Source organism: Panthera tigris, chromosome E1, assembly GCF_018350195.1.
Source record: "Panthera tigris isolate Pti1 chromosome E1, P.tigris_Pti1_mat1.1, whole genome shotgun sequence".
NCBI classification, from domain to species: domain Eukaryota; kingdom Metazoa; phylum Chordata; class Mammalia; order Carnivora; family Felidae; genus Panthera; species Panthera tigris.
The window spans coordinates 24,011,215-24,028,688 of record NC_056673.1 but is presented as its reverse complement, the minus strand read 5'-3'; the positions used below and the strand labels follow the sequence as shown (position 1 = coordinate 24,028,688).

General features: G+C 50.1%; 2 protein-coding genes across 6 annotated transcripts in view; both read left to right on the top strand.

The window, feature by feature from the left end:
* The first annotated feature begins 244 nt into the window (after positions 1-244).
* Positions 245-7,057, top strand: LHX1 (LIM homeobox 1). The gene is made up of 5 exons (XM_042967521.1): positions 245-726; positions 2,674-2,900; positions 2,995-3,272; positions 4,642-4,807; positions 5,125-7,057. Exons 1-5 carry the CDS (start codon positions 557-559, stop codon positions 5,502-5,504), a joined length of 1,221 nt encoding a protein of 406 aa, XP_042823455.1. The 5' UTR covers positions 245-556; the 3' UTR covers positions 5,505-7,057.
* A 4,378-nt stretch (positions 7,058-11,435) lies between these two features.
* The window catches only part of AATF (apoptosis antagonizing transcription factor), a 103,560-nt gene continuing 97,521 nt past the window's right edge, over positions 11,436-17,474 (top strand). For all 5 annotated transcript variants that reach the window (XM_007096069.2, XM_042965562.1, XM_042965564.1 and 2 more), the window contains exons 1-4: positions 11,436-11,675; positions 12,627-12,818; positions 15,609-16,046; positions 16,501-16,638. In XM_007096069.2, the coding sequence (XP_007096131.2) occupies positions 11,585-11,675; positions 12,627-12,818; positions 15,609-16,046; positions 16,501-16,638 (859 nt within the window). In that variant the 5' untranslated portion in view covers positions 11,436-11,584. The remainder of the gene's footprint in view (positions 11,676-12,626; positions 12,819-15,608; positions 16,047-16,500; positions 16,639-17,474) is intronic.

Genomic DNA, 17,474 nt, shown 5'->3' with positions numbered 1-17,474 from the left:
TCTTTTCTTTTATAAAAAGAGGAGGGGAAATCCCGGTGGCAGGCAGCCCGGCACACACACACCCGCCCTCATACTCCGACAAAAGCAGATGCACTTTGACTTCTGACAGCTCTACCTCAAGCCCAAGAGAACTCCACGGCGCTCTCCCTGCGACCCGAGCTCGCTGCGTCGTCCTTTTCCTTCTCCGTCTCCGTTTTATTTATTTCTGTTCCCGTCGCCGTTCTCGGTGACCTTCACTCCTCCGCGGGCTCTGGGCAGAAGAGTGGCTTTCTCGCCGGCCCGAGACTCTTCCTCGCCCCGGGAGCTTCGGCGGGGCTGCGGTGCCCCGGGGCCCTGGGACTCCCAGGCTGCACACTCCACCGAGGTGCCCTCCGCCTCGCATCAGCCTCATTTTCACCCCCTTCTGGTTTCCTGGTGCCGGTTTTGGCCCGCACCCCCAGTGTGTCTCCTCTTTTCTGGAGGGGCTGGGGAGCTCTTGCTATCGTCTTTGGGAGGTATCCCCTAGGCTCTCCCTGCTCTTCTCTCTCCCGGCCTCACCCGACCAAAACCAAAGACCATGGTGCACTGTGCCGGCTGCAAAAGGCCCATCCTGGACCGCTTCCTCTTGAATGTGCTGGACAGGGCCTGGCATGTCAAGTGCGTCCAGTGCTGTGAATGTAAATGCAACCTGACCGAGAAGTGCTTCTCCCGGGAAGGCAAGCTCTACTGCAAGAACGACTTTTTCCGGTGAGTACTTCCCTGGGGCACCTCTGCTGCTCCCTCCCCGAGGGCCCTTGCCGGCCAGATTCGGATGAGAGGTCAGCGTGGCCGAAGCAACCGCGTTAGGAGCAGCCTTTGGAGAGGGCAGCCAAGTCCCATGGGCACCCGCCTCTTCGTCAGCTGGTGCACAGGGCACCCGGGAGGTGGCCCTGCTTGCCTCCTGGAAATTGTGGGTCTGGGCTTAGCTGCACGTGCCTGGGAAGAAAGGTTCTGAATCCACTTCCGCCTAGAAGCCCCTCCAAGCCTAGAAGGGGGCAGCACAGCCTCCGGCGTTGTAACCCCACCTCTGGTCTTTCCCCGCTCTGAGCTCTCCAACAACTGCATTCTCCGAGCCTCCCAGGTTGCTTGCCCTCCAGGCTGGGCTTAGAAGCCCGGGCTACATCCAAGCCACTTCTTTTTGCCTCCAAAAAGAAGAAGTGGTTCTTGGCGGGAACCACAGAGGCTTCTGCGTAAAGTGTCTGAGTCCTGTGCCTTGGTGGCGGCAGGGAAAAACCCAGCCCTAATGCCAATCCTGCATATCCCAGGGTGTTCTTGAAACCCCGAACAGCCTCCCAGCGCCGGCCTAGGCAAGTTGCTAGGTGCTTGTGAAATGCCCCAAGGCTCCAGCCTCCGGGAAGACCCTTCCCTGGGCTTCCCGGCTGCCTGGGTTGGCGGGAGGTTCGGTCTCCGCCCAACGCGAACCTCGGCTTTGTGGCGTAGGCTCCGCTCGGAGCTCTCCCAGGCACTGCCCGCCTTCCCTTCGCCCCACTACCTCCTTGCCGAAACCGGGAAAAACCGAGGCCGGCTCGTGTGAGCCGGGAGACTTCTCCAGACGCCCCTCCTTAGTTTAGCGTTTTAATTTATTCTCTTAAACTATCTTGCCCCGAAATCCACACAAACACACAAGTTAACCGAGAAGAACAGAAGCAAATGCGAATTTTAATTCCTCTGTACTGGTTTGAAACCTCTCAGTTTACTCGATTGACTTGGTCTCTGCTTTTCTCTGAGTTTCTGGTGACAGATCAAACTGGGAGAAGGGGTGGGGGTGCGAGGCCATCCAGGTCGCTTTGCTCAGAGGCCCAGAACGCGCTGTCCCCAACACTGTCCCCGGGAAGCGTGGCTCTGATTGCGGGGAACCATGGAGAAAAGCGCTGTGCAGGCTGGTTTTGCCCGGAGCAAGCGCGGGCTGAGCCTCTGAACCTCGGTTGACCGCACCTGGTGTCCCCAATACTGGCTGGAGCCGAACCGGAGAACAGCGAACGGTGCCAGCTGCCAGTGGGCCCCAAAGGCCTGGCTCCCGCAAAGCGCAGCCCAGCACCTAGAGCCCCGCGGTGACTCTAGCTTGTGCCAACCTGCCGGGCTTTGGGCTTGAACGTGGCGGCGGCCCAGCTGCAGCCGTCTGCGTGCTCCGCGGCTGTTTCTTCACCCGCGGTGGGACTGGACTTTGCCAACCCCCAGCCTATGCGCAGGTTCTTGTGCAGTGAAAGAGAGGCGACGCTAGGAGAGAAAAGCGGCGCTCGGGTCGCGTTTACATGGAGCTCTAATTAAAATTTGACTGTTCTCTGAATCTAATAAGAAAAGAAGTGCCTCCCTCCCCCTTCCCATAGCCGCCTTGCCGCCTTCTTCCGCGGCGCTCTTTTCCTCTGGGACAGCACTGGGCATGAGGCCTGGTGGGGGAGGGGAGCAGCTTGGGCCCCTCGCTCTCTCACCGTAACCATGTGTATCTCCCCCATTGACTTTTCACTGGTGCCCCGCGCTCTCTCCGGCCTTCTTGCCTGCTTGATCGGCATTCTGCCTCTTTTTTTTGGCTGTCTCCTTTTCCCCCATCCTTTTCTTCATCCTCCACTTTCTATTTCTCTCTTTCTCTAACGTCTTTTTCCCGGCCTCTCCCCGCCCGCCCTGCTCCTCACCAACCCGTCCTCTTCCACTCCGCAGATGTTTCGGTACCAAATGCGCCGGCTGCGCGCAGGGCATCTCCCCTAGCGACCTGGTACGGCGAGCGCGGAGCAAAGTGTTTCACCTAAACTGCTTCACCTGCATGATGTGTAACAAGCAGCTGTCCACTGGTGAGGAGCTCTATATCATCGACGAGAACAAGTTTGTCTGCAAAGAGGATTACCTAAGCAATAGCAGTGTCGCCAAAGAGAACAGCCTCCACTCGGGTGAGGCCCCAATTCCCAACTCGCTAGGGGTGGGGTTCCTGGGGGAAGGAGGCCCACTAAGGCCGCTGCTCACCTGTCCCTTCCCTCTCCCCAGCCACCACGGGCAGCGACCCCAGTTTGTCTCCAGACTCCCAAGACCCATCACAGGATGATGCCAAGGACTCGGAGAGCGCCAACGTATCCGACAAGGAAGGGGGCAGCAATGAGAATGATGACCAGAACCTGGGCGCCAAGCGGCGGGGGCCCCGCACCACCATCAAGGCGAAGCAGCTGGAAACTCTGAAGGCAGCCTTTGCTGCCACTCCCAAGCCCACGCGCCATATCCGGGAGCAGCTGGCTCAGGAGACTGGCCTCAACATGCGTGTCATCCAGGTCGGGGCCTGGGCATGCTACTCAGTTCCCCTTGAGACCTACAGGCTCCTCTACACCAGCATCCAGGCCTAGCTGGGGAAACCCAGCCTCGAGCAGGGTTGCGGGTTCAGGGAGGCTGGAGGGGGAGGAGTGGAGAGGCCCAGACACACCCCTACCCTGGCGACCTGTGAGGTGCGGCCTGTGGCATAGAGCATCTGGAAATCCCTAGGCCTGCTCCACTTCCCAATCCAAAGCTGGTGGTGGTAGTGGCAGAGTGGGGGGGGGGGGGACGGTGAGCTCAGCAAGTGTCCAGGGGAGGGGACATTGTTGGACACTGCAAGGGGAGTTGGGACCCTTTCTTCTGCAGAGATGAGGAACACAGAGTTCTCTGAGCATGCCGGAGTGAGTCAGTTCCAGTGGCTCCTCCACAACACTGATCTCCCTCTGTGTCCCCCTCCCCTGTTTTGTGGGTCTCTTGCCGCGGTTAGACAAGCCCCAGAGCTTCTCCCGAGAGAGGTGGGGGGGGGGAGTCCTGGTTTGAAGAGGAAAAGGTCCGAGCTGGAGTCAGCTCAGCGTCTGGCGGTCTAAAGTGGGATGGGGTAGGGGGAAGGTGGGCATCTGGGCAGCTGTGCCAGTGTGTTGTGAGGACTCCAGGCTGCGTATGATTTGGGCCTGAGACTCAGGCCCAAGGTTAGGTGTCTGGTTCACCCGTGGAGGCTCTGCAAGGATGTGGGTGGATGTGCCTGGGAGGCTGGGAGGCACACACAGCCAGGCCGCCACGCTCCTTGCAGCCTCTGAGAGGCTGTGCCAACATGTGCATAGTGAAGGGAAGTTTGCGTGTCTGTGTTTTCAGTGAGAGGCTGAGGATAAGTATATTCGGCACTGGGAGATTTTGCATGGATTTGAAAAGGAGATTGTGGGTTTTAGTGTCACTATCATTGGCAGACTGGGTGTCAGCAGGAGGCTGTTTAGTTCTCTCTCACCGTCATGGGGGAGGGGGCTGCCAGGGACCCTGGACGGGAAACCGCGTGTGTCTGACACTATTTGGGGAGGTTGAGTGTCTATGTGTGTACAGCCCCCAGAAGATGTAACTGTGACAGTGTGATATTGGAAACAACTCCGACTGCCTCACGTCGGGCAGGGCTGCTTGCCCAGGTCCCCAGTCGGGAATCCTGTATACCATTGGCTCAGGGGCCGCCCTTGGCGTTCCTACTCAGACATAACCCCCACGCACCACAACACACACACAGCCGCGCGCGCGCGCGCGGAGCCCTGAGTCCAGCTAGCGGTTAGAGGAGTTAGGGGCCGATCGGCCCCCGCATCCGAAGTGTGTGTGTGTGTGGGGGGTGGGGTGTCTCCCGAGCCTCACCCCGCCGCGTGTCTGCTTCAGGTCTGGTTCCAGAACAGACGCTCCAAGGAACGGAGGATGAAGCAGCTGAGCGCGTTGGGAGCCCGGCGCCACGCCTTCTTCCGCAGTCCGCGCCGGATGCGGCCGCTCGTGGACCGCCTGGAGCCGGGCGAGCTCATCCCCAACGGACCCTTCTCCTTCTACGGAGGTGAGTGTGCAGCCCAGAGGCGGGGAGCGGCCAGCCGGGCTTGGCTTCGTTGGAAGCGGGTGGCAGCGCGGGAGGCGCTTCGAGTGGGGGAGATGGGGAAGGCCGGAGGGTAAATCAAGAGGAGGTAGTCCAGAGCGAGGGCCGAATTCCCGACCGCGAACGAGGCGGGCGAGCTGGCCGGGAGCAGCTCCGCTGTTTGCACCAAGCCTCCTCCCCGCGGCCAGCGCCGCAGGGGAGCCCGCGACGGCGAGTTCCCCGAGTTGTCCTTCGCGTCCTTTCTCCGCCGTCCTGACACCCTCCTCCCCGCCGCTCCGCAGATTACCAGAGCGAGTACTACGGGCCCGGGGGCAACTATGACTTCTTCCCGCAAGGCCCCCCGTCCTCGCAGGCTCAGACGCCGGTGGACCTGCCCTTCGTGCCGTCGTCCGGGCCCTCCGGGACGCCCCTGGGCGGCCTGGAGCACCCGCTGCCGGGCCACCACCCGTCGAGCGAGGCGCAGCGGTTCACTGACATCCTGGCGCACCCCCCCGGGGACTCGCCCAGCCCTGAGCCCAGCCTGCCCGGGCCTCTACACTCAATGTCGGCTGAGGTCTTCGGGCCCAGCCCGCCCTTCTCATCACTGTCGGTCAACGGCGGGGCGAGCTACGGGAACCACCTGTCTCACCCGCCCGAAATGAACGAGGCGGCCGTGTGGTAGCGGGGTCTCGCACGGTCCGCGGAGTTCGTGGTTGTACAGAAATGAACCTTTATTTAAGAAAAATAGAAAAAAGAAGAAAAAAAAAAACATAAAAGCAAGTCACCCCCCCACCCCCCATACACACACACTTCCTTCAGCCTCGGGGACCATTTTCCGTCTGGCGAGTCCAGACGGGAAAGGGGGACAAGAAACAGAATCCAAATCCTCCTGGAAGTAGAACTGGGATCCGTGCTCTGACTGGCAAGGTGCAGAACTGGGGCTCCGGAAGAGATATTCAGACGTCTCCCCATCTTCCACCTGGACCCGGATCCCGGGGCAAGACTCTTCGAGCCTGCGCACCTGGCCAGAGGGCTGCAGAGAAACAGCCACGGAGGCGGCGGGGGCGCACAGCCAGTGGTGACGCCGGGAGCCGCGGGGAGGGAGGCCGAGGCGCAGCCGGGTGAGGGAGGTGGAGCAGCCCGGGGCGCTCCCGGGCCAGCCAGGAGGGTTCTGGCTCTGGGAAATTCACTAGTGTTGTCTCAGAGTTCAGCAACAGCGACAACAAACTCTTATAGCTTCAGAAACGCCGACCTGCTGTGCATCAGGTGGGACTATATATATATATATTTTTTGTCTATCTGGGTTTTTGGTTTTTGTTTTTGCGAAAATTGCAAAATTCTAAATGTAAAGCCCTCAGTATCAACTCTTCTACCTTCACAAAGCTCTACACACACACACACACACACACACACACACACACACACACAGATACACACAGACACCCTCGATAAGGATGGTCTCTAGCCAGACCTCTCAGTAAAATGACTTGAACATCAACTGTACAAGAAAGTATTCTACCTTCACACATACAAAAAAAAAAAAAAAAAAAAGTAAAAAAAAAAAGACTATTGAACTAAAAACAGTCAACTGTTTACGTATAATGTTAAATTCAGGAGTTCAGTGTTTTATTAATATATCCTGTTTTGAAACCTCTTGTTCAAAAACAAAATGTTTTGAGCAATCAACCAAAATTGTTCATTTTCTTTTCCTGTAGATGTTCTGACAGATTTGCAGGGCTCGCAGCTCACTGTGCTAGTATGTAAAAAGGTGTTGTTTACACAAGGCAAAGAGAAAACATGATATTCAGACACTTGCCAAATAGAATAATTATAGCACAAATACTGTAAAGGTGCCTGGCACCACAACCTGAGAAAGTGTTAAAAAAAAAAAAAGAAAAAAAGTGTTACAAGGTTTAAAAAAAAAAACATCTTTGCTAATTTTTAGTCCTGTTGAACATTCATGGAATTGTTAATATGACTTATATAGACCCACACAGGTTTTATTTTTGTGTCTTTAAAATAAAAGTCCAAAATATTTAAATTTTATGGTCAAATATGCAGTCAACAGCTGCTACTTTTTTCTTTATATATTAAATTTCTCATATGTCTTTTATTGTTCTGATAAACCTAAGCTTGTGTGACCTCCAGTGCATATTAGACCATTCACTGTATGAAAGAAAACATGTTGAATAAATTTGTGAGTTTTTAATAAAAATAGAAAATCTGATGTTTAGATATTTGGTGTGTTATTTGATGTTTTAACAAGTAGAGGTGAGGCCTGATGGGGAGCTGAATGACACCTCAGAACCCAGAGGGAAGAGAAGCAGGACTGGGCTATGTTTTTACCTTGGCTATGGCTGAATCCCCTTGCTAATGCCAGCCAAGCTTTTCTCCGTGGCTTCCCGCTGTTATTAACTACCGATTTGCATTCTGTGGATTTAACTGATACAGTTGAAGAGCTGTTTGCTGATAAATTAATATAGAATTTGAAATAGAAATCAAATCCATGGCTAAAAATGAGTGCTCCTGGTCCGGGTATGATTAGGCATGAGAGCCCATGCACTGTCTCTATCCCCCATTCTGCACGTGCAAAACTGGACTTGTGATAGTCAGTTACTTGTAAATATATAGTTAGAGGTGGTCCTTTTCAGTTTCAATTCACTTCCCATAGATAATCCTGCTCTCCAATTTGGTGGTTTAAAAGATAACGTAAAATGAATGTAGGGTACAGCTAGAAATGAAATACTTTAATCCCTTTCAGAGAACTGATATGAAGTAGTTGTTTTATAGTATTTGTTACATTTGAAGTTTTCTAGAAGGAAAACTATTTCATCTGGCACAAGATACATATTACCTTTCTCTGAAAGATGAGCAAAAATAACCAATAAAGAAATCAAATTTTACCTGGGAGTTGCCAATATGTTCTGAAAAGTACTTCAATCCCTCCCAAGCCTTCATTAAACATGGAAGGAATTTAAATATTTATCTACTATGAAATACGTGTGTGTTTTTAATATTAGATTCTATTTGAGTTCCAGAATTTCATTTCTATATCACCTAGATTTCAGTCTGGGTTATTTATTTCGTTTTAAAAATCAAAGGTTTTACGTTAAATGGCACATAATTTCCGTTGTCATTTTCATATTTTGTTAAAACACAACCAAGTGTATCTTTCCTGCAGAGAAGCCTTTAAAATAAGCAATATTTTACTGCATCCATATGACGGCTTATCTAATGGGAGGACTGTCAGCAAGGAACCTGACAGTATTCTTTCAAAAATCCAAATTTATGAAATATCGGGAGACTTTTGAAACTCCTAGCCTCTGCATGCAGCACATTTCTTTATCTGCTTTGTATCCAATCACTGGATCAGCTGTTTTTGCCCTTTTAGCGTTTATATACATTAAATCACAGCCAACTTATTCATTATGGCCACCCCCTTTAAAGACATTCATTTAACTGAACGTACGCTCATGCTCATGGGAAGCTGCATTCTCCTATCAAGGCTGCTGAATTATTTAGCAGCTTTATTGTGGAATCGGGTACTTGTTAAGAAGCGTTTTGAGTTGGGCGCTCAGTGTGGACTCATTTCCTCTCTCTCACTCGGTGGCAGCAGGGCAGTCTTTCCCTCTTGGCTCTGGATACTGAACCCTAATAAGTACCTGAACAGGTGGCAAAGCTTAGTAGTCAAATTTGGAGCCACCTGAGAGGAGGAGGTCTAGAGATATCAGGGACTATTCTCCTTCCCATCAGAGCAGCGATGCCCACCTCTGGCCCTAAGCTGCAGAGAAGCGCTGCACCACTCCCAGGCAGCCCAGCTGGGGGCTCCCGGGAGAGGCTCAAGGGCCACAGAGGAGCAACAAGGTGGTCCCCTCCCTCCTAGGAGGGCAGTCTCCTCTCTAGTTGGGCTTGGCAGTTTGCTTTCTCCCTGCAGCCATCTTAAAGCTGCCACCTCTGTGCCTCTGGCCATCTGCCCTCAGGGCTCCAGCCTCAGGAAGCTACCATCTGCCCTGGGCTGGGGAGCCGAAGCTCACCCACCAACTTCTCCAGGCTGAAGGAGACTGGGGACTGCTTTAGGGCTGTACAAAGTGAAGGGAAACTATTCCTGGAGACCAGGACAGGCATTGGTAGGGACCTGGGACCTGGAGATTGATGGCATCTGAGAAGAGAGGCAGGTAAGAACCTGGTTTCCCTAACCTCTTGAAACTCCTAGTCATAGGAATTGATTGGGACAGTGGTGGGGGGCAATCCAATGTCACTCCTGCCCATCTTCTGCTATCCCTACATCTCTCTGTCACTTTGCAGCCCTTAGGCAGCAGCACTGTGAATGGGGAGACCCTCTGACTGCCTCTGGAGAAGACTGTTCTTTGGGGAGAGTGCTCCCGGTCATTCCCATCCTTCTGATCTTCACATCAGCTCTCACGCCCAGAGCAGTTAGAGGCTTAAGTTTCTTCTAGGAGGCATAGTCTTTGAAGTATCCTCTCTTGTAGTCCACCCTCCATCTCCAGATCCGTTCCCATCAGGAAAATCCCTCCTCATTTCTCTAGATACTGGAACGCAGGCAGGGAGGGCCCCCTAGAGAGAGCATTCAGGAGGATGCTCTCCAGCCCCAGGTCTCAACGTCTCTCGGCTGCATCTTAAGTCCTAGAATTCTTTCCTCTTTCTTTCCCTCTCCCCTCAGTATGGGGTAAGAAAGCAGAAGCATTTGGGGGACCCTGGGATGTGTGTGACTGGAGTAGCGTAGTCTTGATTCCTTCCTCCAAAGGCTTCCCAAGTCAGAGGAGACCAGGACAGTGAAGGGAGAGTATAGACAAGCAGGACTAGGGCGTTTTCTGCCCAGAGCCAGCCACCAGTGTGTCTTGTTTGCACGACAGCTTAGAGGTGGTCTCTGACCTGTCTTGTTTCCCCTTCCCCCTTCTCTCCCTTTTCTTTACCCTGAAGGCAAGGATTCTAAGCACTATTGTTCAAAATAGGAACAGAAGAGGATTGGGGGAAGTAGCTTCCTAAATGTGGAGAGATACATTTTTGTCTTTTGAAGCCCAGGGCAATGGCTCCCTGTTGCAGCCTGAGGGGCATGCTTTTGCTTTGGAGGCTCCAGACAGCAGGCACCAGGCTGCAATTACGGAGAATATGTTAACAAAATAAGGGGGGGAGGGCGGGGGAGCTGTTTTCTAGCCTGAATTTTCTTGCTGCTGGTAAAAAGCAGTTTGCTTTTGCCTGAGTCCCCTACCTAGGTGCTCCTGTCCTAGGTTGGCATTCTTTCAAGTCTGAAGGAATCTGCCCTAAGACTGGTTCTCCTTCCCCTCTGCAGACACCTGGGAAGGGGACATGAAACAAGCCACACTAAAGGGATGGGTCTCTCATTGCTCTTGACCTTGAGGGCATATTAAGACTGTGAAAGTCAGGGACCCTCACTTCCCTTAAATTCCACAGGAAACACTGGTGAGCTGAGGGTTCCCAGGCTGTCAGCTGTGGGATCCAACTGCTCTGGCACCCTTAACGTCTCTTTTCTTGACTCTTTTGATGCAGTTTCTGTTTGAGGGGGGTTGTTCAAGGTTTCTACAGGTGACCTCAAACAGATACTGGAAGGAACAGACCACTTTGTACTCACCCTTATCCCTTATTGCCAGTTCTGTTTACAAGTTTGTCTGCCCCCCCCCGCCCCCGCCGCCCCCCTTGGGGGGGGGCTGATCACTGTCAGGAGAGAATTTAACTTGCTCATCTTTGTATCTCATCTAGCAGTGCCTGCCACACAGCGGGCAGTTAGGGAATGCTTCATGAAGAAAGAATATAAAGGGATAGCATCTTTCCGTGTGGCTGGGTGTAATTAAATTGATCCTATTAAGTCTCTATATTTTGAGTCTACCTGTGCCTCTCATACAGTAGACATGAGTTTTTCTGCATTTGTGCACCAGTTTCAAGTGTCTGAGTATATTCTCACCTTTGAACAGATATCAATAATGAGGGTATGCAATAGAGTAATCGCCACCATCACCCCCCTTTTCCCTAAGACAAGGCTACTTGGAGAAACTACAGAACGATCTTTATTTAGGCACAACCATGGTTATTTCTAATTATTCCTGTGAATAAGGACGCCAACAGTCCGCCGTACACTTACACATGCACATCGCTGACGTAGGATTCTTAAATCCCGACCACCGCAGGGTCAGAGGCGTGTGCCCGGCCCCAGACTCCTCCAGACTGTTAAACTGCTAAATGTCAAACCTATTTTGGTCCCAGTGCCCGAAAGCGCACCTGAGGCTGGAAGTGCTTACCCTTTATTTACTCCCTCCTCTTTTCATAACAGCCACCATAGATAGGCCATGACTACACCACACTTTATTTCTAAGCGAATCTCGGACAAATCTTGAAGCATATTTTATACGAGGGGACAAGGGTCGCGCGCAAAGCAACGTCGGTTCAGCGCCAACGGCGGCCACGTGCCCTGGCGCGCTCCCGGACCACTTCACACACCCCTTCGGCGCACGCGCACGCGCGCCGGGATGGCGACAATCCCTTCAGCCTTCCGCGCGCTTCCGCCTTCTTCCTAGCAACGCCTGTAGTGACGCGCAGGCCCCGCCCCCTCGCGCGCGCCTCCCGGAAGTGGCCGGCCCAGAGCGAGAGCGGGGTTGTCTGCGGTCCCTGGCTGTTCGGGGGAGTAGTCTCTGGGCAACAGGGCCCGGCGGGGAGAGAGCGTCCGGGCCGGGGCCAGGGCTGGGGCTGCACGTTGACGGGCACGGCGCAGAGCGAGACCTGGTGACGATGGCGGGGCCGCAGCCCCTGGCGCTGCAGCTGGAACAATTGTTGAACCCGCGCCCGCGCGAGGCGGATCCTGAGGCCGACCCGGAGGAGGGTGAGGCCTGACTGGGGAAAAGCCACGTGCGGAGCGGTGGGTCCAGCCTCGGGCAGACCCGGGCGGCGCGAGAGAGGCCGGCAGCCAGGCCTCGCCGCCTGGCCTACTCGGCTCATCCTGGCGTAGAGGAAAACGGCCTCCCGGGAGGGTTGGCCGGGCTCAGGAGGAGGACTTCGGCTTCCTTCTGAGCCGCACTCCAGACTTGGTGCTCGGGTGGCTGGAGCATCCCAGGGACTTGGAGGGCTGTAGCAGGGAACAGGGGGTCTGGTAGTTGGTTGGAAGTTATCTTTTCAGGATGCGCTTACCGGTATTAAGTTAGAAATGAGAAGGAAGTCTCACCGTTTTTTAAGTCGGCCTGCCCCTAGGAACTTACTAGGAGATTGAAGGAAGCAGTGGGATTCCATGGGGCTGTTTAAGCCTCCCTAGGCCTCAAGACATTTGCTCAGGGGCTGACGAATGGGACGGCTGTTCTGTAAGCTGATGTTCAAGGTCTAGTTGGGAGTAATCCTGCTTTAGACTTGAATCAGAGAAGTGTGAGGAAGGAAGAATAAGGAAGGATAAATGTGAGTGCTGGACCGTGTTTTAGGAATATCAGTTGAAGAAGTTAGGGCTGTTGAGCCAGGATAAGCAGACTCCCTTAGGGATGGGATGGAGTGAGGATAGATGGCTGACTTAAATATTTTAGCGACTGTCACAAATGGAAGAGGAGTTAGGCTAGTTTTTATAATCCAAGGCATAGAAATATGTCCAACTAGTAGGCGCAGAGGTCAACTTTCTGTTCAAGAACAGCAGTAAGACTGTGGTCTATCTTGAGAGGTAATGAGTTTCCTGTTCCTGGAAGTTGGTGGGGATTTTGTAGAGTGTGAGTTGAAAGGGTTGAACAGGGTTACTCTTAAAGTTCCTTCTAACCTGGAGATACTGATTACTCTCCCCCCAACCCCTCCCCTACAGCCACTGCTGCCAGAGTGATTGACAGGTTTGATGAAGGGGAAGATGGGGAAGGTGATTTTCTGGCAGTGGGTAGCATTAGAAAATTGGCATCAGCCTCCCTCTTGGACACAGACAAAAGGTATTCTGGCAAGACTACCTCTAGAAAAGCTTGGAAGGAAGACCCCTGGGAGCAGACACTGCCAGGTTCATCTGGTGAGTAGACGTATTTGCATGTTGCTTTCTCTTTCTTTCCTAATATTTTAGGGTTAAAGTTGCGGGGTTTTGTCTTTGTTTTTGTTTTGGATGATTAGTCTGTGTGTGTGCCCCCACTTACTGTCTTAGGAGAGACCATGGATTTGGCATTAGAAAGGACCTTAAGAGGTAGTTAATTTCAGTTCCTAAGGATTCTAAAGCTCAAAGCTATTAAGTTTATATAATCCTTATGTTTAGGTTAATGGTTCACCATAAAATGGAAAGAAAAGATAATGGATATTGGACAGGGCTATGTGTTGAGAAAGAATTGCGTCTGATGAGCATGCTACTCATGGATTTTGACCCTTTTCCTTTGGTTTTTCGAGTCTTGCATTGGGTCACTATATAATTCAATACTAGTTTGTGAAACTCATTTTTTGCCATTGTAAAAATAATAAAATCCTTCCCTCTCCCCTGCAAGGGCCTTAGGAGGATGTGAGGACATGAGCTTATAGTTTTATTTTTTATTATTTCTTTTTATGAAATTTTTAAAATGTAATCTCTACATCCAACATGAGACTTGAACTCTCAACCCCAAGATTAAGAGTTGCATGCTCTTCTAACTGAGCCAGCCAGGTGCCCCATCAGCTTATAGTTTTAAAGCATTAGCGTTGTAAGTTTCTCAATGGAAGAAGGGGCTGGATATGGTGGTTACTTAGTGGATGCCATTTTTCCCCCCCTTTAGAGAGGTTAGAGGTGCCAGGCTGAGAATGCACAGATGATATAAAAAAAACTATCATTCAGGTCACGATATCCATGATTAGTTGGATAATGGATGATTACCCGTTATGGTTCTGGGGGCTCCTGGTAAGCCCATTTCACATTCTTTGCCTAGAGACTGATAGAGGGGCCAATTGTGAGACATATTATAATACTTATTGGGCTTCACCATGTGTCAGGCATTGTGGTAGCTCTTTAAGTTCTAAGAGACTAGAACACAGTTTTCAAAAGATGTTGTTACTGTTATCATTACATGTATCATCTCATTTGATACTCTCAATAACTTATGAAGTTGCTAGTATTTGTCCCCATTTTATTTATTTTTTTTTAAGTTTGTTTTTGAGAGAGAGGGGGGCACAAGTTGAGAGGGACAGAGAGAGAGGGAGACACAGAATGTGATGCAGCCTCCAGGCTCAGAGCTGTCAGCACAGAGCCCGATACAAGGCTCGAACTCAACGAATCATGAGATCATGACCTGAGCTGAGGTCGGACGCTTAACTGACTGAGCCACCTAGGCGCCCTGTATCCCCATTTTAAAGGTAAGGAAATTGAGGGACAGATTGGTTGTGTAACTTGCTCAAGGTCATAGAGCTAGTAAGGGGAAGAGCCAGGACTCACATAAGGTAGTCTGGCTCCAAGTCTGACTCTTAACTGCTACTCTGTGAATATTCCTTAATCTGAGAAATGGCATACATTTAAAGAATTTAAAGGATTAGTTTCTTTTTTTAAATTTATTTTATTTTTTTTAATGTTTAATTTTTGAGAGAGAGACAGAGTACGAGCAGGGAAGGGGCAGAGAGAGAGAGAGTGAGACACAGAATCTGAAGCAGGCTCCCAACTCTGAGCTGTCAGCACAGAGCCCAATGTGGGGCTCAAACCCACAGACCGTGAGGTCATGACTGAGCCAAAGTCAGGCGCCTAACCAACTGAGCCACCCAGGTGCCCCTATATGTAGTTTTTTTTTAAAGAAGTACTGAAGACCTATCACATCAGCTGTTACTTATGCTTAATGAATAAAATTATAGTATCTCCTGTACATGGAGCTATTCCTTATCCTTCCAAGCATGTTAGTTGGATCCTCTTCCATACACTGTGTACTAATGGCACTAGGATTTTTTTTTCAATTTTTATTTAAATTCCATTTAGTTAGGTGATGAATGACTAAATTATATTCCTGAAATAGTCATTACACTATATATTAACTAACTTGGATTAAAATGAAATAAAATAAGATACGCACTGAAAAAAGACTTTTTAAATAAAAAATAAATTCCATTTAGTTAACAGATAGTGTGATATTAGTTTCAGGTACACAATTTAGTGACTCAAGACATGTAACACCCGGTGCTCATCACAAGTCCACTCCTTAATCCCCATCATCTGTTTTACCCATCCCCTCACTCACCTCCAATACACTGTGTACGGATGATGCTGTAATGATAATAGTGATATGAATATTGTCAAACATATCTACCACTCTTACCAGACTGTGACACCCCACAGGTGTTACGTTGTATTTGTCATTCCTTAGCTTTTATGTACACCTGGCTGATAATAGGTGCTTAAGTAAGTAATAAATAGGGTGTACTGGTGTGAGAGAGATTGTACATTGGGGTTAGTTAATGATAAATTATATTTCAGATATAGGTTTGGGAAAACTGTTAATTCCCTTATTTGAAATCTTACCATTCTTCAAGGTCCAGACCTTGCCCCACAGTTAAAATTTCTCCCTCCTCTGGGTTATCAAAACTTTGTCAGTTCTTGTCTGTATTTGATGGGTCTGTCTTTCCCACTAGAACCTTTTGTTAGGGTAGGACCTACGTTTTGTTCATCTTTGCTTTTTCCTTAGCCTCTTATAGGTAGTAAATGTATAATATATATTTGAATTGAGTACAACCATACATTTTATTTTTTTGATGGATGCTGCAGCCCTTTACTTGAAATGAAAGGTGTGGCCTAATATTTGTCTCAAAGTAACATCTGTTTTTTTGGGTTGTTTTTTTTTTTTTTCTTCTTTCTGCTCTTGTTCAGACAAGGAAATAATATCTGATGAGGATGAGTCTGGAGATGGAGGTTCAGAGGGGCTGGGTCTGGAGGGATCTGATGAGGATGCCACGAGTGCTGCTGAGGAAGAGGAGTGTGGTGATGACAGGGACAGTAGTCTGGCCTGGAAGAAGAGGATCAAAAGCTGCTCTGAGAGCACACCGGGTTTTAGTGTCCAGAGCATCAGTGACTTTGAAAAATTCACCAAGGGAATGGATGACCTTGGTAGCAGCGAGGAGGAGGAGGAAGATGAAGAGGAGGAGCCTGGTATGGAAGAAGGGGACGGGGAGGAAGACTCCACAAATGAGAGAGAGGAAGACAGGGCTGAAGGCAGGAATAGTGAAGATGACGGAGTAGTGATGACCTTCTCCAGTGTCAGAGTTTCCGAGGAAGTGGAGAAAGGAAGAGCTGTGAAGAACCAGATAGGTTTGTACATGGTTTGCTGGTGGCTTATTTTTCGCAGTGTCTGCATTTGATCTCCTGTTTGTGTTTTTGTTTGTTTTGGCTCTTCCTTTTCTCTTGTGTCCTTCCAATTAATTTGTGCCCCACCTACCTAGGGGCCTAAAGCCCCATTCTTCTGTGCGTAGCCAGCCTTTTCTACATTGAGCCGCTTAGCTGGTTCTGTTCTCATACTTTGGCGGCTGTGGAATACTGAGGGGAAAACAGTTTTCTCCTCTCTTTGGGCTTCAGCCTACCCCTCTCTCGTAGCAAATATTTGCTTCCAAGATACTGAGTTTTTTTCCTGTAACGGAGGGTATTTTCATGGCATGAAGCTGTGATAAAGCTGTGCTTTGCAGAGACTCGTGTGATTTCTTGTCTCTCCCTATCTGTCCCACTGGGAAGATTTTTGTAACGAATGATATTCTTTTCTCTTTCTCAGCTCTGTGGGACCAGCTCTTGGAAGGACGGATCAAGCTTCAAAAAGCTCTGTTGACTACCAATCAGCTTCCTCAACCAGATGTTTTCCCTATTTTCAGGGACAAAGGTGGCCCAGAATTTGCCAGCGCCCTAAAAAATAGTAAGAATATTTATGGCATATGGAGATACTTTAGAACCACTGGGATACATTGGGATACACTGGGACTGTATTTGCAGCACCACAGAATTGAAGAAGAGAGTATTTGGTTTTAGTGATAATATAGTACAGAGTAGTTTTTTAACTTTTTTTTTTTAAGGTTATGTATTTATTTTGAGGGGGGGCAGAGAGAGACAGCCCTTGGGTGCCCTGCGCAAGCAAGGGAGGGGCAGAGAGAGAATCTCAAGCAGTTTCCACGCTGTCAGTGCAGAGCCCATCTTCGGGCTCAAGAGATGGCTCTCACGAACCGATCTCCTGATTTGTGAGAGCTTTACCTGAACTGAAATCAAGAGCTGGATGCTTAACCAACTGAGCCACCCAGGCCCCTAGTTTTTACCTTAAAAAAAAAAAAAGCATTATAACTCTTATTAAACAAAGACAGTTTTGACTGAAATGGTTTGAGTTCTAAGTGATGCCAATTCCACTTTTCTCTTAACCTGCCCTCACTTCCCTCCCCCACTTGCCTTTGGCTTTCTGAGTTACTTCTTTAATGCTCAGAGAACACTATGTGCAAACCCACAGGTATAGAACAAGAGATAAGGGATGGCTGATCCCAGTTCATTAAAAGTGGTTGTATCATGTGCTTAAGAGATGCCTTTCTTGGGGTGCCTGGGTGGTTCAGTTGGTTAAACGTCTTACTCTTGATTTCAGCTCAGGTCATGATCTCACGGTTCATGAGTTCAAGCCCCACATGGGGCTCCATGCTGATGGTGTGGAGCCCACTTGGGATTCTCTCTCTCTCTCTCTCTCTCTCTCTCTCTCTCTCTCTCCCTCTCTCT